This window comes from Pogona vitticeps, chromosome ZW-PAR (assembly GCF_051106095.1).
Source record: "Pogona vitticeps strain Pit_001003342236 chromosome ZW-PAR, PviZW2.1, whole genome shotgun sequence".
NCBI classification, from domain to species: Eukaryota; Metazoa; Chordata; class Lepidosauria; order Squamata; family Agamidae; genus Pogona; species Pogona vitticeps.
The window spans coordinates 2,964,346-2,991,887 of record NC_135800.1 but is presented as its reverse complement, the minus strand read 5'-3'; the positions used below and the strand labels follow the sequence as shown (position 1 = coordinate 2,991,887).

The window sequence follows — 27,542 nt, the reverse complement described above, 5'->3', positions numbered from 1 at the left end:
TCAGGGGAAGAAGGGGAAGCCCTGTTGGAAGCAGATGGGGAACCGCAGGACGTCGGCGTGAGAACGGCAGGATCGCTCTGCGGTTTGGGGGTTCAAAGAAGAGCAGATCCAAAGATGATAAAGCAATGGGGAGGGAGGGAGAAATGCTGTTGTAAAAAAATTAAATTTTTTGGATTTTAATGGTAGAATTTTGTTATCTCGATTTGATAGATCTTAAATGACTATTAAGCTGAATGGAGGTGGGTGATACTTTTGTTTGTTTTTTCCAACTTCTAAAACAGCATGTTTTTAAGAGGGGAAAATGGGGGGATGTGGTAAATGTGTACCCCCACATCCGCCCCGCCTTGCTTTAAAGGGAGGCTTCCAATGACCAGGGAACTCGGCCCATGCTCAGAGTTTATTTGGCCTTCCCCCTTTTTCCAGGGAGGGGAGAGGGGGGGAAAAAAACAACCAATGCATTTAGAATGATTTATATTTGTTTTATTTGTCGGGGCCGAAACAAGCGACTGGGCGGTGATGGGTCTCTTTCCAGCTTTGCAGTTCTAACAGAATAGCTGGAAGTGGAGTGTGATTGTTGTGTTTTTTTTAAAAAAACCGGAAGTGTCGCTACTGGGCCTAGTCTCCATGGTAACAGCGCGGCGACGCTGCTCCGGGGGGGCGGCCATGTTGAATGCCGCCGGTTCTCGCGAGAAGAGCCTCCTACGGCCGCCATGCGCTTGGTTGCCATGGCGACGGAAGAGAGACGCCGAGCTGGGCCTAAACAGGCCAGAGGCGCGTTTCGAGTTGGGAAACGAGGGACCCTCAGGTAGGGCTGGCCGGGAAGGAGGACGGAGAGGGGGCCCCCGGACGGAGGCGTTGCGAAGGGAGGCCCCGGAAGCGCCATATATCGCTTATTCAGCCGTGTGTGTGTGTGTGTGTGTAAAAAATACTACAATATCTGCAAAATACACACACACGGGGGGAGGGGCCTTCAAATATTATTTGCATTTGCACAGCATGAGGTAAATAAATAAATAAAATGCAAATTGGAAAAATGTCCAGGCCTGGTGCATAGTTGCACAGCAAGACTTTGTATATAAAACAAACCCACAAATACTGTAAATGCAATTTGCAAAGCGTCCAGGCCTCACAAAAGCAGGCTTGCCAATGATTATTAGGACATTGTAATTATCTGGCCCTAATTAATTAAGGTCTTCTGAATAAGCCAGGCCGTTCCTGAGTAAAAGTGTACACAGGAATGCCACTGGAGGCCTGATAACAAGTTACTAGTCCTCAGCGGTGTGTAAACAGCCTTGGGTCCTTTTCATGAGAAAAGGCGGGGTTCCAAAATATTTTTTGGTATTTAATTTTGATCGTAATTAATAAAATACTTAATCATGGTTAATTTTTAAAATATTTTAAATATAAATATTTGTTTATTGCAACAACAGGAAGGTAAAACGGTTACAGTCAGAGGCCGACTGATATAAAAATAAGAGGCAGCGAGAAATTGGAAGGACTCTGGGCTATAACCAGCACTGAGCCCCGAAAATATAACGGCATAATCTGAACAACTCACTAATTTTGGTATATTTTAATTTAATCACAGTCAAGCACCACCTGATTAACTGATTAATCTGCCTCATAAGTAAAGTGTGGATTCAAAGGCATCTAAAAAGGACTGATTCAAAAGTATCTAACATGCATATCTATTTGTTAGGTATCTCGCCCTAATTTTAGCAGTTTTTACCGGTAATTTTAAAATTTTAAATAAATCTGAATCCAGTACCGATGGTGATTTTCCTGACTAGACTGTGAGGGGAATGACTCATATATTAGGTGCCAGAATGCTTTAAAAGAGAGGTACAGTATATGTATAAAAAGTGTAAGGGTGTGTGTATATTGCCTCTCTCTTTCACTAATTATTTTAACTAACGCTATGCTTCCAGTGTGTTATATAGTGGATAGAACAGCAGACGAGGACTCTGGAGAACAGGGTTCGAATCTCCGCTCAGCCATGGAAATTCCCTGGGGTAGTGGAATTATTTTATTTATTTATTTATTTATTTGATTTGTACCCCGCCTATCTGGACCAATGGACCACTCTTTGAATTGGTCAAAACCACTCCTCAAATCTCTCACTTTACCTTATTAGGGTTGCTGTACTGTAAGTAAGTTCTCACTAAACACCACAGAACTCACACATAATGCTTTTTCATCAGATTTTTCTGTTTAATTTTCTTTTGTCTGCTTTCTCTCCCCCCCCCCCCAGTTAGTTCAGTGTGAAGTATATTTCCAATAAGGTTTTTGGGGAAAAATATTTTCATTCATTGAATCCCTCCTTGATCGCTAACGTTTTTGTCTATTTGGGTATTTTTTCTTCCATCGATCCAGGAAAACAATTCTGCTGCAGTGCAAACAAACGGAGAGACCGAGAACTCAAGAGCGCCATGCAAAATGATGCTCGTGGGTGTGTCACGAGTGGTTCCCAGTGGAAAAGTCTACAGGCAGATATTTGATGATGAGGTATGAGAAAGAGCAGAAGCTCAACGAGATGATCCCGTAAAATGCATTAGTGCCAACTGGCACCCCTTCTGCTGTTTGAACTATAAATCCCAGGATGTAGAAAATATAATGTTCCTTATTTTAGTGTAAAAATACCTGATGCATTTCACCCTATCAGCCTTCTTCGAGGGTTATATAGCGTCAAAAGAATTACAATCACAACATTATAGCTTATTTGGGACAACATCGTATAAATGCATTCATATATACATAACTCTGTAATTCTAATTTTAACTTATTGATGCAGTACTCTAGACAAGAATATTATTAATTAACACAAGAATACAGTGAAAAAATTTTATGGACGTGATGTAGAATTATAGGTTTTAAAAAATACTTAGTTCATATTTGTTTTTTGCTCAACTCCTTAATTTTTGCTTTTGCAAGATAAACCTGGTGCGTACTCTTGGGGAGGCGAGAAACAAGCTAGCACAGCATAAACTGCCCCAGATTCCAGGAAATATCCCCTTGGTGAAGGACATCGAAACATGTACCGGCCATGGGTTTTTAACACAGCGTCAGCAGGCATGGGTTGAGGGAATGCCAAATGATGACTACACTGAAAATCCAGTGCAATACAAGTAAGAAATATAAATATAGCTGCCCAATGATAAGAAAAGTCCTGATGTTTTCTTATATTGGTGTAAGAGTGACGATGCAAATCACAACAGTGAGTTGTTGCTAGTTATTTGGCTTTGCCTTTTGGTTAATTATTTCCAAGATGCAAGATCAAAATTGGCCACAAGAGGGAACAAAGAACGTGTCCCTTTCGTTTCATTGATTTGTTCTCTGTAAAAAATGTCAGCTAGTTTGAAACTTTTGTGGCCTCTACCTCACAAGGTGTGGCAAAACAAATATTAGGCATTTCCTAACCCAGCACGACCATTTCCTACCTTGTTAAACATAAACAGGTGCCCCCCCTCTGTTTCCATTTCAGAGAAGCCACGACGCTGGCGTTTCTCAAGAGTCAGGAAGGCGAGAACGTGGCGGCGGCCCGAGAAGTCCGAGGCCTCGCTGAAGTCATCAGTAAATAATACCATTTTAATTTGGAGCCCCGTGGTCACCTCGTAGCGTACACGGCAGCAGTCGTCCCTTGTCCCAACTCAGACTGGAGGCAAATGATACAAAACCAGACTGAAGAATTTGCAGTCGTCCAGATTTCCTTGAATTCCCACACCGCTCTCATGCATATCTATATAAAAACAAAATTTTGAGTCCTTCATGACGCTGGATGTTACAGCCCTTGAATGCTCAGCAAATTGTCTGTTCACTGAAGCCCAAAGGCCTTCTGTTGTGCTTGCAGCCCCCCCCCCCAATCAGCTAAGCGGGCAAATAAATTTAGGCAAAAGCAAATTTGTGGAATGAAATACTGTTCTTGTCTATCGAGGAGTTTGCTTAGTGCTTCCTCAGGGTGACCCTCTAATGGTGGACCCAAAAGCCAAGATTCTGGCTTTGCTTTGGTACATAAATTGGGTTATAAAACCCTGTGAGTTGCCTTATTTCCTTGATGCCCATCTGACCGTTAATCCTGCCATTTTACATTCATATCTTCTTTCCACCCAGTTCCTGGGAAGAAAAACAGCAACCTCCTTGAGAGACTCTCAGAGAGCAGAAAATGCCGTTACGAGGATGCCGTGGCCGGACTCAAGGAGGAGTTGGCGAGCCTTGGGAAGGTGAGACGTTGCTTCTCAGCGCCGTTTCTGAGGGTAATTAGTTTCGCAGTCCTCCAGACCCCTTACGGACGGAGATCCATTGGACGTGATTTTTTTTCCTCTGCAGGAGATGGAACAGGCTATACTGGAACCCGGCACGTTGTTTTTGAGGAAACTGTCGGAATCGGATCAAACCGTTGCGTCTCTTTTCCAAACCATCGCAAGCGACACCAGTCTCGAGACCTACACCATCGAAGTAAGAGACCACGCCAGACACTTTGGCTTCCGTCACTTCACTAAGGGCCAACTGCCATTTGATGTTGGCCCCGTGTGGACCACGTGATGATTGCAAAATGTTTAAATTTTACTGTTACCCACAGGCACTGTGAGTTCTTCACAAACTTTGTGCGTTACTCAATTCAGATTTCTAAAAAATTATGCCACCCTCCTATCTATAGCTGTATACGTTTAAACAAGAGTTTTGCTTAGGCAAAAGCATACGCTCAAGCCCACTTTGAGTGGAGCAATGGCACCAAGGCTACAGAATGTGCACCTTTGTAGGTGCCGTTAAAATTTCGGTTCCCATCATCCTTCAGCACTGGCTGGGGCAGCCGGGATGGTGGGTATGGCAGCCAGCAACGTCTGCAGGTCTGCACCCTCCTCCTCTCTCAATTATCCTTTAACTTTTAAGAGGATCTGAGATACACCCTGACTTAGACATGGAAAAGGTGCCAGCGGGCCACAAGTATCCTAGTCATAATTTTGAAAGGAAAACTGTAGAAGACAGAAATCAATTGCATCTCTCCCTGACCTTAAAAAGCAACAAGCCCACACTTCTTTGCAGTCACAAACTGTCTGGGAAGGTAAACCGTGCGCAAGACGCTCTGTGGCAAAATAGGCGTGTGCTTAGCAATGTCACCATGGCCTTCTTAATTAGCAGCCATTTGCTGTGGCGAGTTACACAATTCGAGCCAAACCTATATAAATCACCAAGAGAATATTGGGTGCTGTGGGGCTCACGGCCCAGCTCCTACGCCGGTGGGACCCACGTTCCGTTTCTTCCAGGACTTTGAGAAAATGTGGTCCCTTGTCGTCCAGGAGACCTCGAAAAGAAAGCAGTGGATTCGAGAACTGGACGAAGCCCTGCTGAAGGCGGAGGCGATTCGGACGGGACGGGTGAGTCAACGGGTTGAAGAACTGGAGCGGAAGGAAGAAGGCAGCAGATAACAGGGACTCCGAGGTGGAGGTGGAGGGAGTCAGCTGTGCCCCCCTCCTCACCTCTGTTCCTGCCATGCTCCCCCATGGCAATCCACAGGGGTGACACTCAGGTGCAGCGTCCCGCAAGCCAGCCGTTCCATCTTCTAGCATGAGGAAGATGCAAAGAATCATAACATTGGGATTCCAGTTTCCAGCCCTCTGCTGCCCTATAGTTCTTTGCGAGAAAAAAAAAGAATCTAAAGGGTGGTCGTGGCATAACACAAAGGTAGAAGAATGTGCCACTTTTATTAGAGCCCTAAAAAATCAGACAATGAATGCGATCTTTTGTGGAAAGAAAAATCCACTTCTTCGGGGCTTGGGAGCAAGGCAGAAAAATTATAAACCTATGCCCCCAAAAATTCAGGGCAGAAATAGCCAGGCACAATCTTCGGTAGGTGTGTTTAAAATAAAATATGACCTTGCAACAATGATAAATTAAAGCAAGAGGCTATAAAACACGCGGCAAGAGGCTTCATATCAGTTATCAGATGAGGTGGAACGCAAGGCATAGAATTGAAGAGAAAATCAAGCAGGGGTGTCATAAAAGGCTTCTCGAAATAACCATGTTTTTAAAAGCTTAAATGTTGGGAAAGTGGTCCAGGCACAGATCCACGGGGAGCAGGTTTCGGGGCGTCTCGGGGCCGCCACAAAGAAGGCCATATTTCACATGGAAGATTTCTTGGCCTTGCTCGGAGGGCCATGGCCTGTTTTCCCACCCCGATCCCCAACATCGTCTTTTTGGGAGAAACAAGTCTCCTTTAGGGCTGAGATGCTGTGAAAGGTGTCCGGATCGGACTGCCTGCTCTTGTTAGTTTGTTCATCTTAACAAAAAGTCAGCCCATGTCATGATTCTCCGCGTGGCGCCCCTCCTTCTCTTTCCGTCTCCAGATCAAAGACTTGCTGAAGAAATACACCAAGATGCTGGAAGACGCTTCCTATCTCTTATCCTCGGATGTCCACAGGTTCATACATAAGGAAGCCATGGTAAAAAACTCACTTCTTCTTGACATGAGGGTTGGGTAGTGGAAGAGACCCGGAATTTGCAAGTAGAAATCTATTCTGAGTCATTTTTGGCATGGGGTGGGAATTAAATGTAAGGACCGATTAGGCCACAGTGATGTGAATTTGGGGTCTTATCTAAGATGCGTGGGCTCCTGAAGAATCCAGGAAACGATACGAGCAGCAATACAGAGGCGAGCTAAGTTCAGAGGAGTTTGGCACCAAAGGCTTCTCGAAAGAGATGAGTCTTTAGCAGCCTCTTGAAATTAGGGAGGGGGGGAACCAGGCATCGCTCCAACAGGAGGTTGGTTTTTTTTTGGGGGGGGTTGTTGCTTTTGCTCGTATTTTGCACTTGGAGCTTTTTAAAAAGTCTACGTGGTCTCTTCCGATCCCAGGTGATCAACCAGGCGCTCTTGGCTAATCAGAGAGCCATAGCCAGGCTGTTCGTTAACCTGACGGAAGCGCATCTGAAGAGGGACGTCGACCATCGAAGCCAGCTGGAGGAGCGGAAAAAGATCTGGAAGGCGATCAAAAAGGAAGGGGTGATCTCCACTTTCAGGTGAGGGCTTTGGCAAAAGGTGGGGATCCTGCCGCTTCATGCTCACGGACATACTCTTTCCGCAAATGCTTTAAGCACTATAAGGCAGTACGTAAGCCACACGCTTTGACTAGTTTGCTTCCTCCGGACGCCTGTTGTTTGATAAACCACAAGGCGTCCCGTTCAAAACACGTCCTCTGATCTTTGTGGGTATCTTTTAGAGAGTTCATGGAAAGCGAAAGAATCCAGAACCCAAACGCGGTGAAGACAGAATTGGAGAACATGCTGAAAGACCAGCGATCGCTCCATGAAAAGAGAACAGCGCTTCTGTACTCTCTGTGGTACGTGAAAAGAGGAACGGAGTGCAGTTTCCGACCATAACGGGGTCAAAACATGGGTGGTATATGGGAGATCGGCTACAGTCCCCCTGCGGATGCTGAAAAACGTGGATGATAATGAACACAGTTTTAACAGCAAACACTGTACATACTCTGTCTCCCCCTAGTGGCCAGTTCTGTGAAAATACTTTTTTTTCCTAGATTTTTTTCTTCTTCTACCATGCTATGCCTAGCATTCACTATTATCCACGTTTTTCAGCATCCGCAGGGGGTTTGGAACCCATCCCCTTTAGATGCAGGGATCCTCCTGGATAAATGATACTGACTTTTGTGACACCATCCTCGAGAGGTGTATTGGTTAAGTGCTTTTCTTCCTTCCTCTTTCCTGCCTCTTTAGCAACCTGTTGCCTCCGATCCACTCTAAAGCCGAGGTCAATGAATGGTACGAATCGGTGGTGGCCATAAATAAACGCATAGGTAAGGACTTGAGCATATTGCAATTGTCATTTTTAAAAAAAGGATGGCCAGCCTCTCTATTTTGGAGGGTTTTCTCTGTTTTTCCAGACAGTGGGTTGGCACAGAATGAAGCAGCGTGCAGCAAATTTGCCGTTTTTCATGAAAGGGGGAGCAAATTATTGATTGCAAAAAAAAAAATTCCCCATCGCTAGTGGTTTCATAGGAGTTTGTGCAGTAATAATACAGCTTGCTGTTTTTGGAAGGTGCTTCCCACTTTTTACCTGCACTGTGGAAGTCTTGATATAACCCTGCTCTTCCTTCTTTTATTCCTGTTTTGTCCCAAGACACTCACAACGTACAGTACATGATGAGAATCCGTATCCAGTACGAGAAGGTTTGCCAGGCGTGTTTATCCAAAGTCGAGGAGTGCAAGGTTTGTGGGGCAAACCCCCTTTTTGATTCCCTTCCCTGGAAATAGGGGCCGTGTTCCTGTCCGTCTGACCAGCGGCTTCCGAAGCTGCTGACAATACAGTACGTGAAAAATAATGGAGTTCTAAGCAGAGCAGATCCGAAGCGCAAAGTGCACCCACATTGCTAAGCCCTTTAGTTGACCACAGCTCTTGGCTAAATAAAGATGACTGAACCATTGGAAAGGTGCGGCAAAGCTGGTGCATTTATTGGATGTTTCTGGGTTCTAATAACCCCCCCCCTTTACTCCGCTCCCTTCAGCAAAAATTGTTGGAGATGAAAGTTTGCTCCGAACAAGAGGCCGAGAAGATAGTGAACCCTTACTTCTTCCAGTTGGTGGGCAAGCTGCAGAGTCGGTTTGAGCGAGAGGTGGAAACGATGGATGTAAGTTTGCCCAGGACTCGTCCTAAGTGGCTTTCCGCACACTCTGTCATCGTGAAAATCACTGTGTCCTCGATGGAGCTGTTGAGACCGTGGGGGTGGGGGGGTGTTTCTCCGTTTTACACAGTGAAATCTTCAGAAAGATAGTCGAGTTGATTGAAGGTGGGATTCAAGGCAGAGAAATGCAAATATATCTTCATAGGACAGTAGGACCCCCATATCCGTGGTGAATGGGTTCCAAGCGGGTCTGTAGATGCTGAAAACGGGGAATAATAGCAAACCCTATACATAATAGCAAACCCTACGGGCCCTGGTTTCTGGTCCCTTCATCATCCTGGCTGCCTTCCTCTGAACCTTGCTCCAGTTTGTCAGCATCTTTCTTAAAGCGCGGTGTCCAGAACTGGACCCAGGACTCGAGATGAGGCCTCACCAGTCCAGAATAGAAGGGAGCCAGTACCTCACAGGCTTTGAAGATGATATTTCTGTAAATGTATCTTAGAATCATATTGGCCTTTTTTGAAACTGCATCTCGTGACTGGCTCATAGTCAGCTCTTGATCTACAGCAACTCCAAGATCCTTCTCACTCATGGCATTACTTCCTGATGATGATAATCATAATCCTTCCTGATTAAAACCAGCTCCCACAAATCAACGAGATCAATTTAATTTCCTGGTGACGTTTGTCCTTCTGATCGCTGGCCCTTTTCCACTGGCTTTCCTTAGGACGACTTGGAACGCCTGGCGAAACACACGGAGGTCAACTGCCGGCACCTTTACCAGCACTTTCAGGACGCTCTCGTCCTTTTCGATAAGCACCAGCGCCGCCTCGCTCATCAGGAGGACGAGCTTCACAATAAACTGAACGAATGTCGGAACAAGCACGAAAACCTGAACAAGGTCAGAGTACTGGCTCGGGGCGTTTAAGAAAAGGGAGTGCAATGTAAGAACACATTAAGGGGATGCTCAGTTAGGTGTTGGGTGTGGGTACGTTTTCACTTTGGTGCGGTCCTTGTATCCGTTGTGGATCAGATTTTGCCACCATCTCTAGGGTCAGGAAGTGGTTGGCAGGCTGGTTTTTCAAACGCTTCGGCTGCCCGGCCTGCACATTCGAGCAACGTAACCCTTTGGGTCTAATCGTACACCGTGCCCCTTTGCTTCCTTCCCCACGCAAGCAGCTCAGGGAAGTTCATCTGGACGTCTCTATCGACAAACTGAGGACCCAAAGCTCGGACGAGAAGTTGAAATCTCAGCTGGAGAAAATTTACACCGCTTTGGACTTCATTCGAGCGGGGTACGTCCGGGGGAAGGTTGATAGAAAGGGCCTGTGAGGTCAACCCCATTTGGGATAGTGACAAGACAATGGTGTGGTTCCGGTGGCTGTAGCATCAGCAATTCCTAGGGCTGGAATCCTAGATGGTTGTAGAGATGAAGGTGGTAGTGGGGAAAGAGATTCACTGATTCGGATACATTGGAAAAGCAGCTTGTATTTTCTCCCATCTCTTTGGCTTCTGCTCTCCATCTTCGGAGTGAGGCGTGAACGTCACCTTGCTTTGCTCTGGCTCCGTCTTTAAACAGGTACACGGCTTTCCATCAAGACCTCCTATTGAAAATAACGGCTCATCCCGACCATATTCTGCACGAGCTGATTTCCTACAGCCTCTCCCTCAGCCGGTATTTTTACGTCAAGCAAATCTATAAAGGGGTAGGTGCCCCTGAATTCAGCTTCGATAAGGAGAAGGAGGCCCTGTGCTGCCTTCCCTGGCTTGTTGCCCCTCCAATGTGTTAGGATATGGCTCTCATCATCTGCAGGCCAGAAACAATGAGAGCAGTACAGCAGCAGCTTCTATAAACATTGACCGGGCCAAGCAGATATGGAGAAAAGCTGTTGTCTCCTTGAGCGTGCCCTTTTCCCCCCTCTTTCCCACCCCAAAACTGTTACAAATTCCAGAAGGTTTCCGTGCTTTCTAGTTTTAGGAAGGGTCGCCCTGTCTGTCTGCAAGCAGATCAGGCAAAATCCCAAAGAAACGCAATGACAAAAACATTGCGTCATGTTAAAGACTAATTATTATATTTTAATGTGAGTTTTTGTGGATCACGCCCACCTCTTCAGTAATATGGGGGGAGGAGGAATGAAATGCAGAACAAAATAGAGAAATCCCAAGTAAAACATTCATGGGCTTTCAGAAGACTCTAATGCATTTTATAAACGGTGTGTACTAAATTCAGGCGGTCCGTATTCTGCAATTGCTCAGTTTTGCCCGTTATCCACTGTCACACTTTCCATCTTTTATTTTCATTTAGAAACCCTTGAAGAAAACACGATCTTTGACTGGTGAAGAAGGTAACTTCTGTTCTCTGTTAAAAGTAATTGTGGATGCCTTTTTTTTGGCCGGTGACACTTAATCCGTTGAGTCTGTTTGAAGCTGCCCCACGCCGCCCAAAATGTCTGAGAGGTGTCCCTTTCACGCTCCTTTGTCTCTGTCTCTTCCTTTTAAATCTCTTGCTCCATCAAGACAGCACTAGATCCCTTTTTTTTTAAAGAGGGAGAGAGTTGGAGAGGATCCCCGTAGATGGAGGCAGACGGAGCGTGGAAAGCGAGATGTGTTCCATATGGCCTCCAGATGTTCTGTGGAAGAACCGGGGTCCTTAGCCAAGCCTTCGCCCCTCTTGGGAGATCTGCATTGTTGCGGAATGAATTGCATCTGAATATTTCACCTTAACTCCTCCGTCTTCCTCCTAAACTTGAGGCAGAACGTTGCAATCATCGTAGTTCTTGCACGTACAACAAGCGTGGCAGAGTTTTTCCTCAATGCAAGGCCCTCCAAGGATTAGATAGCAACTCCCAACATCTTTGCCTGCTTATCTCCCTGCCTTATGATGACAGAGGTTACATGCTAGTAACGTGTAGAGGCCCCAAATTGGGGAAAAGCTAGCTGGAAGAACGAGAAGCCATTTCCCTGTTGCGGGAAGTTCCTAGTCTTAAAAAGTACTAGAAATTGTAAAATAGAATCATAGAAGAAGGGAGTCGGAAGGGGCCTCTAAGGCCATCGAGTCCAACTCCCTGCTCAATCGAAATGGATCGAACAGTTGGTTGTCTAAATATCTTTTGAAGGCCTCCAGCGTTGGAGCGCTCACCCCCTCCCCCTGAGGTCATTAGTTCCATTGTTGTGCTGCTCTAACAGTTGAGAAGTTTTTTCCTGAGATTGAGTCTACCGTAAATCTGGTTTCCTGTCGCTCAAGCCCTTTATTGTGTGTCCTGCACTCTGGGAGGATGGAGAACAGACCCTGTAACCTCTCGTGCACAGATAAGCCTGCTTTCTGTCCCATTCTCCACCTCCTCTCGGCCTTCGCTGCCCCCACGGTAATATAACGATTGTACATTCCTTGGGAGCCAGGAGGGGGGCTCCTTATTTTCCTTGTGCTCTTCTTTGGTTCCCGAGCAGATGCAGCCAGTGGCTTGGATGAAGCGGTAGGAACGGAGGAGGCCTCAGAAGATGCCGTCGGACACAGAAACGAAGACAGAGAAGCACCAGAGGAGGAGGACGAAGAGGAGGAGGAGGAGGGGATCGAAGAGGAAGAAGAAGAAGAAGGAGCTGCTGGGACGAAGGGATCCGAGAAGACGGAGAAACCAGGGGAGGCGGAGACCTCTACCCTGGAAGGCAAAGGCAGGGACACCCCCACAGAAAAATCCAGTTTTGTCCTGGGAAGCGACGACATGGAGAAGTTAGAGGACGAGAGCAGTCCCCTGCAGGAAGCTGGAGGTGCCCGCGAGGCCGACGACGGTGCAAAATCAGCACCGGTGAGCTGGATCTCGCTTTAGCAATGAGGAAGAAAGACAGGGGGAGACACACACGCACACATCATTCTTGTCGGGTAAAGGTGTGGAGGCAAACGCGGGTTTCGTTTGCATCTCTCGCCGAGCTTTGAAGGAATGGCGTATCCAGAGGGAAACCCCGAGGCTCCAACCACAGACCGTACAGTGCCTCAAAGCTGCTTCTCCTCTTCCCTCTTTCCTGCCGTTTGGGGAAGACCATCCCTGGTGTTAGCCAAGAGCAGACCTTCCCCCTCAGTGTTTTGAGAACAAGTGTGCCTATTGGCTAGCTCCTGTGACGTTTCCATCTGGTTTCCCCCCCCCCCACTGTTCCCGCGTTTTGAAACAATTTGGATCTTTTTTTTCCCCAGAGTGGTAAAATAAGGAACAGGGACATTGGTGTGTTTAAGTCTCTCCTCCTTTCCCGGTTCCCCAAAGAGGGACTGGCCTGTTGGTTCTGGAATGCCTGGCTATCCTCCCAAGGGCGCTTTCCAGAGTTTCCACCAGAGGTCACGGACGGAGTGGAAGACACACCTATGAACCAATGTATGCCTTGGGATTCGGTGCCATCGTCGTTTTCTTCTCCACCCCCACGCAGAGATCCTCGGAGGGAAGGGCGCCGGCGAGAGAAGTTTTCACAACATCGAGCGGCAACATCTACGAGCTCTTTGAACACCTGAGGAAGAGCAAGGCCAAGAAATCTGAGAAATATTACACCGGAAAGCTGAAAAGCAGCTCACTGCCTCCCTACCTGCAACAGGTGTACCTCCCGGAAAGTTTCTTCGTAGATCTAAGAAATAAGTGAGTAGGAAGTTGTTTTTTTCCTCTCTTTGCTCCCCATTCTGTTAGTCATACAAGAAAACAGTAGGACTCCCCTGATCAGTGGGGGATCAGTTCTAGGCCCTTCCACCGATGCTGGAAAACGCGGATAACAGCAAACGCTATTATAACAGCAAACACTATACTGTACACTGCTTGGTCTCTTTCTCCCTCTTGTGGCCAGTTCTGGTAACCAGCGTGGTTTTTTTTAATAAGTTTAATATTTACAGACTGCAGATAAGTGAATCAGCAGATACTGATCCTGTGGATAAGGGGTTCCTACAACATCAGTTCAGTCTTTATAGGAATTCATGTTGCCCTCTATCTCATTGCTGGCCTCAAGGGCCACCTAGACCAAGCGCCACCGGTTGGACTTCGTCGTTCAGAAGTGCCCGAGAGCTCATGGGTCGAGGCGATCCAGCCGCAGAGCCCGGAAGTTGGGAGTTTGGTTCCCCCCCCCCACGGGGGGTCTCCTTGAGAGGGGCTGGACCCCCGTGATCTTCCTTCTAAGATGACCTGCGCAGAGATTCTACGAAATCATGGGGACGTCTCACCTTAGGCTCTCTCTCTCTCTCTCTCTGCTTCCGCCGGTCTTTGCCAATCTCAGGCTCCGCCTGCAGTTCTTCGAACACTTGGAGACGTGGTTTGCCGACACCTTAGCCAAGACGTGGTCCGTCGTGGGGGCCAAGAAGGAGGAGGTCAACTCCGAAGTGCAGCTGCGCATCCACCTTCACGAGCCGAGGCGGGAGCGCATCGAGAAGGACATTTACCACGTCCGGCTGGGTATCCTGAGATGTTTTTCCACCTTGCCAGTTGGGGATGGAGAGGAGGGTGGTGGTCCCTCAGAGCCGGTCCTGTGTGGATCTGGGAGCCCTGCGTATTCTCTGCTGTTCCCGGCTTCAACCCGAAACATGCCATGCGCCCCCCTTTTTTTTTCTTTCTCAGCGGAACTCCGGTTTCACAGCGAGCGCTTGGCCCGCCACTGCGCTGGCGTGGTGGAAGCCTTGAACAAGGAGCGAGCCGCCTTCTTCAAGCTGCGCGAGGACCAGAACAACGTCAGCAGAACTTTCCGTCACAGGATCCAGGACATGGAAAACATCTTCCTGACAGAGAGCCGGGCCGAGAGGTCAGCTTCACGTTTCGGGGCTCCCAGGGGATTCCCCACTGAGACCTTCGCCAGAGGGTTGCAACTTTCATGGCCGTGATATTGTCTGTTCCTTATAGAATCGTAGAATCATGGAACTGGAAGGGGGCCTCGAAGGCCATCCAGTCCAACCCCCCTGCTCAAGGCAGGAATCCAAATCCAAGTAGATCAGACAGAGGGTGGTCCAGGTTTCTCTTGAAGGCCTCCAGCGTTGGAGCGCTCACCCCTCCTGTTGAGATCATGGGCTCCATTGTTGTACTGCTCTAACAGTTAAGAAAGCTTTCCTGAACCTCTGTCTGTCTTCCAGTCGCTGAAGCCCATTATGACATGTCCTACACTCTGGGAGGATGGAGAACAGATCCTGCCCCTCCTCTATAGGACCGCCTTTCAAGTCTTTGAAGAGGGCTCCCCTCTCTCCCCTTAATCTTTTCTCCAGGCTCAACCTGCCCAGTTCTTTCACTCTTTCCTGGTCTCCAGTCCCCTGATCATCCTCCTGGTTGTCCCTCCTCTGAACCGGCTCCCGTTTCTCCGCAACCTTCTTAAAGTTCAGTGTCCAGAACCGGACACAGGACTCAAGAGGAGGCCTAACCAGTCCTGAATAGTGGGGAACCCGTACCTCACGGGATTTGGAGACTAGACTTCTGTTCGTGCATCCTAAAAGAGCATACATTTTAGGATGCATGAAGTATAGCGTTTTTGGGGTGCACCTGCCAGAAGCCTTCCCCACCGGCTGTGATGGCTGGGGTTTCCGGGAGTTGCACTCCGAGAACCCCTAAACACTGTGTTCACAATGGATGAGAGCTTTATCCTGGCCTGTTTAAGGACCCTCTTCTTGGATTCCTCCCCCCTCCCTAGTGGGGGGCTGGGTTTCTCGGCCGGCCAGCGGGGAGTTCACACGGATCCCGTTTGTGGGCCGTTTTGTCAAGAACGCCTCCGATCCTCCCCTCCCCGCTCTTAGGCTGGTGAGCCTCAGCAACAACCTGCACATTGAGCTGATCAACCACGTGGAGGTGATGCAGCTTTCCCTGCGAAGCTACCGGCAGTATTTGGAGGAAACCCTGGGGAAGCTACGAGAGGCCAACACCGACTTCCTGAGAGCGTGCAGGTATTTCTTTCCTCCAAACGTTTGCACCCCGGGGCCCATCCACTGTGTTTTGCTCGTTGGTTTAGCGGCACGTGAGTGCTAACCATTGAAGGCTTCTAATCTGAGATGCTCTTATCACAAGTGTCTTCTGCTTGCATCCTTGCTTTTTAGAGGCCCGACTCTAAAAAATACTGTGGATTTCCGCAGTGTGGTTTTTTCAGGGCGCCCTTGCAGAGTTATATACATAGTGTCAACGGACCTCAGCCCCTGAGCTCTCTAGGCAGCTGTCGAAAGGCTTAGAGCAAAGGGGGAAAGACGGTACAATATCACGGGTGTGAGTTAAATCCGATTTAACAGCTCATCCCACGACTCCCCATTATTATTCATTGAACAATTGTGAGTTGCATGGAGATCTCACATTAAATTTAAGCATGGCTCTCTTTATCCATGCAACACCGACTCTTCGGGGTAGGCCGAGCTGAGGGTGAGTGACGAGCGCCGTATCATCTGGGGAATGGCACGGCCCTTGGGGGCATCGAGACCTACCCGATCACGGGCCTGGCGGTCTAATCGGTACGCTACACTGGTCTGCGCCGCGTGATGATTCTTGCGATGTTTGTTTCCAGATTATTTGCGGACGGAGGGAATTTTTCTTCCGAGGAGCTCGACGTCTTCATGAAACGGCTGCATAAGGAGAATGGGCGCATTGATTTTGTCGAAGGCCTGATCATGATTGACCTGGAAAAAATGGAGTCCACTTACCTGGAACAGGTGAGCAGAAGCCTGTCTCTCTCTGGCGGTTCCAAGTGTTCCATTGGGAACAGCAATCGAAATGAACAATTTCTCTGTTGTTGTTTTGTTGTTGCTGTTGTTGTTGTTTCTTCTCTGAATTCTTCCCCACCACCCTCTCTTCCCCACATCCCAGGCTACGGAGGTGATTGGCAAGTTTGAGAACCGGTTTCGTTTTCTGGCCATGGATCGTGTTTTCATGGAGAAAATCCAGCGGTTTCTAACAAACATTCAAGTGAAAATCAAATCAGAGGTACGACCGGAAGATAAGAAAGAGAGCTTGGTTATCTGAGTGGTCATTAAGGAGACTGGTGCTATAACAGGACCCCCAACAGTAATCAGACCTAGCAAATTAACTCCATATTCATTCATTCATTCATTTAAAAATTTTCTAAACTTCCCCTATGACAAGCAATCATTCTGGGAGGTATACGGCAATAAACCACATAAACATGTCAACCAATAAACAAAAATTTCAACAATCACATTTAAAATTATTTTAAAATCAGGCGGCGATTATGGATGTTAAGCTTATCATCTCAGTCAGCTGTTTCAGCTGGTGGTCGTTTGGAAGGCCTGCAGGAACAGAAAGGTTTCTAAGAGGTTTCTCAAAGGTCTCCACAGAGGAGGACTGGATGATCTTATAGGGTCCCTTCCAGCTCTGCCGTTCCGGGATAACTAGAGCTGTGTCTTTACGAACCCAAAAGTCCAAATGGGATGATGAATCAGAGAAATCTTTCCCCGTGTCCGTTTCTCCCAGGCCGAAATCAGCCTCTGGCTTTACCCTCTGCCTTTTTTTTGCCTCTACAGGTGGCCATATCGAACGTGCAGACTCAGACATTAAACTCCCTTTTGGAGAAGCTGGTTCTCCGAATTGATGCTTGCGCCCATCCCAATGTGGATAAGGAAGTGAGTTCCGAGGCTGTGTCGGTGGAGGGTACACGCGTGGGCTGCGGGTCAGAAGCAGTGGCTGTCAGAGTGTAGTTTGGGGAGACGGACATGTTCCCCCGAAGCGGGAATGCGAACGTGATTTTAGAATTCATTCGCAGAAGCATAGTCTCCAAATCTTGTGAGGTACGGGTCCCCCCCCCTCGGTTCTGCACTGGTGAGGCCTCATCTAAGAGTCCTGTGTCCAGTTCTGGACACCGCACTTGGAGAAGGATGCTGCCAAACTGGAGCCGGTTCAGAGGAGGGCAGCAAGGATGATGAAGGGGCTAGAAACCCAAGCCCTCGGAGGAAAGACAGTGTTTTGGGACTGCGTAGCTTGCCTAAGGCCACACACAAGGGGAAGGCTGTGTAATCCCATGAGCCACACACCCTGCCAGCAATCTTATCTGGTCTCTCTGCTGGGAAGGCAACATTGGGAGCTGAACTGCTAATCCTAGCCAGATGCTCTGCTCCAGGGACTTTTCCAGCCCGCTCTCAAAATTACAGACTGCCAAGAAGAAAACCAAGGTGGGCCTAGCTCAAATCATACCTGATCGGCCTCTGGAGGCAAAAATATTGGCACGGAGGCTCTCCACCTTTGGGCACATCCCGAGAAGGCAGGAGTCTCTGGAAAAGACCCATCACGTTGGGAAGGGTTGAAAGCAGCAGGAAAAGAGGAAGGCCCAGTAGGAGATGGACGGGCTCTCTTAAGGAAGCCACGGCTTGAGTTTGCAAGAGCTGAGCAGGTCTATTCAGGACAGGACGTCTCGGAGGTCCCTCGTTTATGGGGGTCGCCGGGGGCTGGAGGCGACTTTACGGCACATAACGGACACCTTTACACTCGTGTTGTTTAATCGGTGTAAATCTCGGTGGCGATTTCCTATGGGTTAAGGCATTTGCTGTTGCATGCTGAGTCCTGCAGAAGCAGCTAGGAATGCCGCTACGGATCAGGAGAGTTAGTTTAAGACACTGTTGATGAGAATTATTTGGGGACAGGTGATCTCAGACAGGGTCAGGCCATCCAGGAACCGGGGGGGGGGAGTATACGCAGACCCCACCACCACCCCCGGAATGCTGCAAGCTACGCACGCCTAGGAGGGTTTATTTCACGTTTGGCTTTATTTCCATTCCCCCCCCCCTTTTTTTTTTTTTTTTTGCTCAGTCCATCACCCCCGAGGAACTCTACGAATTTGCCATGTCAGTGATGGAAGAATTGAAGAAGAGAAGCAAATACCTCAATTGCCTTCTGCCAGGACTGGTAAATATCGCCCTGTGATGACGACGATGGCAATGATGCCTTTTCTGTTTACGTAGTCCGATCCGGGGAGGTGAGGCTCGGAGAGGATAATTTAAGCACAAAAGAGCGGCTTTTCTCAGGACCGCTTACAATCAAGAGCTGAAACTGTAGGCTCTGCGTTCGGTGAGAGGTCTCATGACTGCCAAGTAAAAACGAGGAAATTATTCAGCCCCAGGACTACCGTTTGCTTACCTGCCCTGCTTGGAGGTGGTCCAACCTAAGATAACCTAACGAGGACTTTCTCGGTTTGAGAAAGCTGCCCAGTCCAAGAGGCGCCCCCCCCCACTTGTCTTTCGACCGCCATTGGGTCATCAGTCCTTGAAATGTAGGACGTCGAGCAATGGGGAGGTGCGTTCTAATTCTGCCGGGTTCTTTATATGCAGGAGCCCGTGGTTTCCACATTGAACGGTCCCTCCGTCCGGGCCTCCCTCACCATCTCCTTCCCGTCGGTCCTTTCCGTGCAAGAGGCCAAGCCGACGGTCATGGGCGTGGAGTGCACCGCCCTGCTCAACCCCAGCCGGATGGGGAAGCCAGCCTTCGATGATGCGGCGCTCAGTGTGATCCGGCACCTCACTGGGTAAGACCCCCCCTTCCCGAGATCCCCACCCCGTCTCTTGCCCATGGCAACAGCAGGAAGCGTCAAAAGAGGGAGAGAGAAGCTGCTAAAGAATTAGTTTGGTTTTTGAACCCTGCTGGAAAGGCTACTCCAAAATGGAATATTTTTGGAAACTTTACAGCTCCTTGTGCTTTTTTCACCCCCACCCTGGCGGTTGGGCGGAAAGTCGTCCCTAGACGGAGGCTGCCGTGCATTGTCCTGTTTTGGTACCCCCTGGGGCAGCGTGGAGGGCCGCGTGGGAGGCCACCCCCACCCCCCGACATTTACCTGGGTTGGACTTGCTTCAGATTCCAGCGTTTCCGGAAAGTCATCGACACGGCGCAAGACAGGGAACGCTCGCAGTCGATTGGGGGAGAAGGAGGAAGCGGGCAGCCGGATCTTTCACGTAAGGGCTTGAAGGATTGAATGACATCGTCGGAACGATGACATCATTTGCCACCCTAATCAGGCTTCCCTCTTCCATCTGAGCTCAGCTGCTTTCCTAAGAACAGCATATTCTTGCAAGCTCTCTGTGTTGCAATGTGAAATATTTTGGTGTGCTGTGATCTAGAATAGACAGCGGAGAGCCGTCCACTTTGCAAAAGGCCTGCTCCTCCAAGGCCGATGCAGACCGAGCCTGCAATTTTAGGTTCTCCTTCCTGGGGGGGTGGGGAGCCAGGCTGCTCTAATGACTATTACGGTGACCCCCGACATTTCCAAATTTTAGCACTATACGTCACTCTGGCTTAGAGCTTTAAAATTCAAGTAAGGCAAGTTCTTTGAAGTGGCGCACGTCCCTCATCTGCACTCATTTCGAAGTCTCTCTCCGTGCGTACGAAGCCCAGCCACGTCGGTTTCTAAGAACGGCCAAGCCGAGTGGTGGCTTATTTTCGAGAGCGGCTTTTGACCCGAGCGCATTTCTTGACTCTTTTATCCAGTTCTGATGCCCCCTGGCACGAGAGGCAGAGCAGACAGCCTGCCGGGTGGCCAGAACGCCGCGCCCGTCCCTGTGAAAAATTCCACCTCCGTTGGCAGACGGGTGTCGAGAAGGTAAGGAAAAGAGAAATCCCGCTTTCTTTCTCTTGTGTTTCGAAAATATCACCTTTTTCTTCTCTTGCGTTGCCAGCATTCACCACCACCTGCTTGATTTCAGCAAATAATAATAACCGTCTGCCCTTGAAGCAATTTTTCCAGGTAGAGACAGGGGGTGGGCCAAACTCTGCCAATGCATCATACACTACATTTTTTTTAATTCGAGTTTTTATTATTAAAGTTCCTGAATGAGGCTGCCGTTGCTTGTTTTCATTACCTGTGTTCTTCCGACTCTGGTATCTCCAAAATACCCCATTTGCTCAGAGGGGTGAAAAGGCTGAATGACACTTCAACTTCTTTTTTCTTCTTCTTTGCAACGCAGCACCAGTTCCACTCAGAAATACGTCAAACTCACCCGGGCGGACAGGAAGCTGCAGATCTTTGGGGACAAGCCGAAAGAGACGGAGTAAGTTGGTTAGTTGGGGGGGAGTTGGCCTGGAGGGACGTCCTGGCTCACCCAGAGCTAAGTCTGGCATTGATTTTTCTACAGGATCCATTCTCCATCATCTCTCCTCTGTAGCATCATCATGGGCTCAAGCCACAGGAAGCCAGATTTAGGCTGAAGTTCAGGAAAAACTTCTTATCTGTTAGAGCAGTACAACAACAGAACCCATTTTGTTATGTCACATAACTTAAACGATCCCCTTGTACGTTTCATCCCTTCCTAGCCGAGGAAGGCGAAGATGTCCAAACTGGTTTATAGTGGCAGGTTATGGGGAGGGCCTGGATTGTGCTTTTCCAATCTATACCCATCAGTTAAGTTTTGGGTGGCGCTGTCGACACAACATGCTTCTTACCACCTCACCTCCCCTTTCAAATGTGTTTCCTCTTCAGCAACGACCATTTTAAAGGCATCATCTTCAGCCTCGTCTGGGACAGTTTTGATAATCTGATGGGTGTCGCTGAGGTAAAAGCTTTCTTTAAATAATTTTTTTTAAATATAAAAATGAATGACACTGGTCTGCATAGTTTCAGGAAGGAGGTACTATGTTCCCCCGAAAATAAGACAGTATCTTATATTAATTTTTGCTCTAAGAAACACGCATTAGGGCTTATTTTTCAGGAGATGTTTTATACCTTAACCGTAAAGGTAGAGTCTCTGACATAAGCTCACTGTTTCCTTCTTCCAGCCATCTTTGCCCTTTAAAAGTGCCCACCTAAGGGACACGGGGCAACCTCTCCATCTTTCTCCCCATGGCAAACCCATTTTTAAGCCCAGGAGAGGTCTTCCCCGCCACCACAAAATGTTTCGGAAATAACCAGAAACAAATAGGGAGTAAAGCTTGAAAAAACAAGGACTCTCGGCAAAGCACCGCTCCTTCTTTTTTGCTCCCTTGAGCATGAACTCCATTGAGGTTCGTGGGGGGTCCCTGAGAGGCTCGTCTTTATGGTGAGCGGCTCACGATTGCACGATGTGATCTCCAGCCTAAATCTGGCTTAAAGGGCTCAAATTTCAGGAAGCCAGATTTTGGGCTGAAGATCAGGAAAAACTTCCTAACTGTTAGAGCCGTACGACAATGGGACCCATGATCTCGGAAGGAATGCTCCAACGCTGGAGGCGCTCAAGAGACAACGGGACCGCCGTCTGTCCGATCGGCTTTGACTTCGATTCCTGCCTTGAGCCGGGGGTCCGACCCGATGGCCTTCAAAGGCCCCCTTCCGACTCAACTATTCTGTGGTCCACCAAAGCTTGAGTCTGCAGATGTGTCTCCATGCCCATCTTTTTGAACCCGCAAGTCGAACATGGCTTTCTTCTTTTCCTCTGATCTGCCTCTGACATTCCCAAACACTCAAAATGCTTTTTCTTTCTCCTTCTCTCCCACCTTCTAAAGGAATTCTATAGACGAGATAAGCATCAAATTACTAGACCCGAATACCTGCAAGAAACCTTTGAACAGTGTATCGATGTTTTGGGCCAGAAACTTCTCATGTACCTGCAGCAAGCAGATGAGTATCACGTGGCCTGCGTTTCTGGTAAGTTCAACAACAAATTTACAACATCTGGTGAAATTCAGGATGAAATCTTTTATTCGTATCCAGCCCATCACAGCTTGACATTTTCTCCCTCTTCCCGCCCGTTTTTAAATGAACTCTGGATTTCTCATAATACAGCAGGACTCCCTTATCTGCGGGATTGGTATCCGCTGATTCGCTGGTCCACAGTCTGAAAAATATTAAAAAGAAAACTATGGAAAGAGATATATTTCTAAAGATGAAGTGACCAGAACTGACCACGAGAGGGAGCCAGAGACCAGGCTATGCATAGCTTTCACTGTTAAAATAGCGTTTGCTGTAATCCGCGTTTTTCAGTATCCGATGGCTTGGAAACATTTCCTGACAGATATGGGGGTCTTACTATATTAAACTCTCCCCCTTTGTAGAGTAACCGGACCTTCCTCTCTCCTTTTCTTTCCCAAAACCTAACAGAGTTTCGGGGTCAGTTGCAGAGATTTGAGGAATTGCTCCCACGTGTCATCCAGCTAGTCGTTTGGAAGTGTCTAAAAGATCATGAACACCTTCTTTTTGAATCTACAGAGAAGATCCAGGGCCATCTCCAAGACCAGCTGCAGAAGTTAGACCTTGCAAAGGTAAGGGAGATCTGAGTGCCCTGGAAGAGTCCGGGTGGGGGAGAAAGCCCCTTCTTTCGGGGCCTGGGGCCTTTTTTGTTCCATTGGCATGGGTTCGGAGAATTCCTTTGACCTCCCCGTGCAATACAGAGTGGCCCTGTTTGGCCGTTAAACTCCACACCGATAACAGGCTCTGAAGCGTGAGAGGCATAGGCTCTGGCAGGCAGAGCTGAGCCTCGGGGATCCCACCGGCGCAGGTCCCGGGAGGCACATCTTTACGTGCCGTCAAAGGAAAAAGGACTTGAGTTCTCTTCCGGTGCTCCAGACTGAAGACGTTTTTCTGCTACCCGTTCCCTTCAAGGACAAGAACAAAGCAAAACTTTGCCCGACGCTGGGACACCCCCATAACCTTCCCCAGCTGGAGGCCCTGTGCCAAGAGGAGACGGAGAGGCAGAAGGACCAAGCCGAGGGGATCCGGCTCTCCAACGAGCAACTCGAGGTATGGAAACGTCTGCATCCTTACAGGGCAGCCTGAGATAAGAACCTTTCGTGTTTCCGACCACCAGCAGAATCGACAGGGACACCCTCCCCAGGTCTCATTGGGTCATCTACCAAAGCCACCTCCATCCCATAACTAGGGCTTGAAGACAGATTGAAAGGGATCTGGACCCATCCGGGAACCCCTGGAGCCAAAAAGCTGCAACTCGCTTGAGCCCCTGAGCAGGGAATGAAATATCAGACGCTTCCAAGTCTTTCCCTCTCAGACAGAACAGTGAAATCAGTGTGAAATTATATTCCCTTAAACAGAACAAGCCAAAACATGCTGAAACGTGCTGAAAGAAGAAAAAAAGAAAGACAGACAGACAATAGGACTGAAAATGCAGGGACCTCAGGCTTTTAGAGTCTCGCTTCCTACCAAACATCCAGCGAACTTTCATTCATTCATTCATTCATTCATTCATTCCATTCATTCATTCATTCATTCATTCATTCATTCATTCAATATATTGCCCCATAAGTGCAGAAGGACTAATTTGGGTGGTTTGACAACAAGTTAAAAGATACATCAAACAAGCAATAAACAGTAACATGGAAACGCTAACAGCCGAAAAACCAAATGGCGTTAAGAGACAGTTTCCCAATAATAGCGATCAGCCATGGTCGGTGTGAAAGGCCTCCCTGAAAAGCCATGTTTTCTGTTGCTTCTTAAATGACAGCAGGAAGGGAGCCGGGCTCCTCGGGGTGGTTACGCGGAGGAGCCCAGCCTGGGAGGATCCGGTGGGTCAGGCAGATGACACGGGGGAAGAGACGCTCCGAGAAGTCCATGTCTATAACAAGACCACTGTTTTCCTGCCTTGCTTTTCTCCGGCAGGTCTGTGTCATCGAAGGCGCCCAGAGGTTTGTCTCTGTGCTGGCCGCCTGCACGGAGAAGATCCTGGCAGAGCTGGATGACAGCCTCACCTTTGACGACGTACAACAGGGAAGTAAGTCCTAGAGGGAGGTGACCCATTTTGTCATGGTGGAAGAAGATTCGTATCCCCCCCCCTTACTCCCCAGACGAAGACTTGGAGGCAACGAGGACGGCTCATCTCCGCCAGCAGGGAAGCAGCTGGGAAGAGGAGAAACCGCAGAGAGAGGGGGGAAAAGATTGGCAGCCATTCTCGTGGTTTTTATTATTTTTTTTACAATATCCACTGACCAGCAGGATTCAGGAGGCTGATTTTCAGCCACTGGCCAGTGACGTGTATATGTGTATGGTGGTGGTGGTTGTCATTTGATATGACCGGGTAAAATGTCTGTCCTTCTAAAAACAAGCGTCGGTGATAACAGAGGCTGCTTCATCTCACGACCATTAAATCGGAACTTTCCCCTTTTCCAGAAACCGAGACCCCTCGGGAAAAGACGAGCACTCTCCTCCGACGTAAAAAAGCAGGCCTTTCCTTAGAGATTGAAGAATGTAGGCTGCTGGTTGAACGGGGGAGCAGGTAACATTTGGGAGCCCTTGAACAGGGTTTGCGCATCATTTTTCTTGTGTCGCGGCCGTAGCTTGAGGTGTGATCGCAGGGACCCTAAGAACCACCGTTATAGCGATTTTGCCATTATTTAAATCATGATCTAGATTGATTTTGCTGTGATTTAAATTTCCATTTACACGATGCACACAGGTCAAATTGATTCATTTGGGCAACCGATTGAATGTTTTATTTTTATTTTTGCCAGCGTCGTGAGCTGTTTAAAAATGATCCGATCCCCTGAATTGCTTCGTTCCACATCAGTTCGGCGTGTGTGAACGTTGCTGTCAATTTGCGTGCATTCATTTTTTTATTATATAGCCGTGGACCCGAGTTAAAGGAATCCAACGATAAGAACAAGATTACAATAATTATTGAAACGTGCACCTATTTAGAAAAAGGAATCGGTGAGATGAATAAGGCTTTTTAAAATCAGATTTTAACAACAGAAAACAAGATCTTAGTTATAGACCCTGTAACGAAGTCACCCACCAGTTCCTGCAACAGTGATTTGAGTGTTAAATTAAATTGCTAACCAGAGTCCCACAAACTGACCCCTACATTCACTATTCCAGCCCAACCTCTGGAGACCTGCATTTTTTCTCTCTTCCCCCTTTTCTGATATAGAGCAGGATGTAACAGACCTCTAAGGAACCCGTACGTACAGCTAGGAGATGAAAATACATTTGCTGCATTTTGTTGTAGGCCATGCTCGTCCTTATTACAAACCCAGAGATAATGCAGCCCATTCAACTTCCAGGCTCACTGGAGTTTATGATTATTTATGGATGGTTGATTGATTGAATTGATGTACCACCCCATTAGTGCAAAAGCACTATTTTGTGCCGTTTAACAAGCTAGTGCAAATAAGCAGTAAAATGGGAAGACTTGACAGCACAAAACCCAAATGGCACCAGAGGCAATTTCTCGGTAATTGTAGGACAGACCTCCCTGAAAAGTCATGTTTTCAGTTGCTTCTTAAATGACAGCAGGGAGGGAGCCGGGCAGAACTCCTCCGGGAGCTGCTTCCGTAAGGCCGGTGCCACCGCGTAGAAGGTCCTGCCTCTTGTGGGTGACTTTTGGGGCTCCCTCGGGGTGGCTACGCGAGGTGCCCAGCCTGGGAAGATCCGGTGGGTCGGGCAGATGACATCGGGGTGGGGAGACACTCTGGCACATTTTGACAGACACGGTGTGTGTTTCCCTTTGATTTTTAAGGACTTGGCCTGGCCTCCCCAGGACCACCTTAAGGGGTCTTCCTAATCAAATTATCTGTCGAGAAACCGCTTCCGTGACAACAGCCAAGAGCACCCTGGGCCACAAGGCAGCCATGGAAGAGAGAGATGCAGTTTACCTGGTAGGGAACTGTTTTACTGTACTGCTTCGGCGAAAAAAACGAGGTGTTTATAGGACACTTAGAGAAAGTGGGCAGGCAGAAGGGGGGGAGCCTTGCACAGTGTTTTTTTCCTGAAAAATCAGAATCAGAGAAGCCTAAGTTCTCCCTGCTTGCATTTTCAAGTCAAAGGGCCCATTGGCCATGCCACCGTGGGATTATCTCTGAGAGAACTGCGGTCAGCAGTTGCACTTGTAAGTGAAGTCTGTGTTGACCTTCCGGGGGTTAAAGACTTTCCCGTCTGGAGGCCACCAAGTTAAGGAAGGCTGTAAAGAGAGCCTTCGGGTTGCACCCACCAGTGACTTCTGTTGTAGCACAATTTTGACCGCCCGAGGCCAGCGAACTTGGAGGGCTCCACTTCCTCTTAAGAGATCTGTAGAAGAGGACATTTCAGATGACATCAACTGACCCTGAGAAAACTCGCTCTTCTGCATAACGGTTAAAAAGTGCCGGAGTCCTTTGATTTAGCTTCTTCTGAGTCCGATCCATCTTCATCAGTCTTTTGGAGAGACGTAGCACTGGAGTTTCACCAGAAGGTTCACAGCAGTGGGGGAAAAACTGCAGGAGGCAGGATTTTTCTCTTCAGGGAGAAAAGACAGTGCCAGCCTCTCAGGATCTGAGCCCAGTAACATCAAGGATCACTTCACTGAGGGTCAAGCTAGGTGAGACGGTTAGCTCATATTCAAAAGGAGTGCTCCCCTAAATGAGGAAAGAGGTCTGCTTGTACTAGCACAATCTTTTTCTCATTTCCGTGTCTTGCGTTCCACTGAATGTTGTTTTGCAAATGGCCACCGGGAAGTAAACACGACTTGAATCTCTTTCTAATGGAGATTAGAATCTCCTAACTTACATTTTGCCCTGATTTTGAAAAGGCTACTGAATGATAACTCATAGTACTACTAGTAAAAAAGAAAACCCATCATGCCACCATTCCATCTTTCCCTTATTAATGGATTTTTTTTGGTAAGGAAACAGAAGAATAGAAAAATGTGAGCGAGCCATAAAAAGATGTCATTACAGAATTCCATGAAACACCAGGGTGACCGAACAGTAAAGACCATATCAAAGTCGCGAATACAGCAAAAAGGATTTATTCTGTTATCTGTTTTTGTGTTTTTCATGGATCGCGCCGTTTGCACAGAAATTCACGCAATTACTTGAAGTGGAATTTGCCAGGATTAAAGAAGAGAACACGGCCCATTTGATGAAGGCTCAGCACTGGGCAAACTGGTGGAAAAAGTCTGTGCAGAAAATCAAGCAGCTGTATTTATAAATCGGCCTCTTCCGTCACACACCTCTCTTGTCGCCCCTCGTGTACCAATAGATATTTTACTCAGAGAAAAGCAAATATATTGTTTTTGAAATAATACTGTGGTATCCC

The 27,542-nt window shown here is 48.0% G+C and overlaps 1 protein-coding gene across 1 annotated transcript; it reads left to right on the top strand.

Annotated features, from left to right (window-relative positions):
• Positions 1-104: 104 nt before the first annotated feature.
• Positions 105-27,528, top strand: CCDC180 (coiled-coil domain containing 180). Its single transcript, XM_078382781.1, has 38 exons — positions 105-805; positions 2,374-2,505; positions 2,932-3,125; positions 3,482-3,570; positions 4,108-4,217; positions 4,324-4,452; positions 5,262-5,372; positions 6,342-6,437; positions 6,848-7,011; positions 7,212-7,331; positions 7,726-7,805; positions 8,129-8,217; positions 8,514-8,636; positions 9,358-9,531; positions 9,810-9,925; positions 10,210-10,336; positions 10,936-10,975; positions 12,075-12,433; positions 13,044-13,246; positions 13,872-14,047; positions 14,210-14,390; positions 15,367-15,513; positions 16,119-16,263; positions 16,418-16,534; positions 17,092-17,190; positions 18,371-18,466; positions 18,889-19,082; positions 19,409-19,506; positions 20,039-20,150; positions 20,515-20,598; positions 21,027-21,099; positions 22,025-22,166; positions 22,620-22,780; positions 23,121-23,258; positions 24,132-24,243; positions 24,639-24,744; positions 25,987-26,125; positions 27,303-27,528. The coding sequence occupies exons 2-38, from the start codon at positions 2,437-2,439 to the stop codon at positions 27,432-27,434; spliced, it is 4,845 nt and encodes a 1,614-aa protein (XP_078238907.1). The 5' UTR covers positions 105-805; positions 2,374-2,436; the 3' UTR covers positions 27,435-27,528.
• Positions 27,529-27,542: the final 14 nt, after the last annotated feature.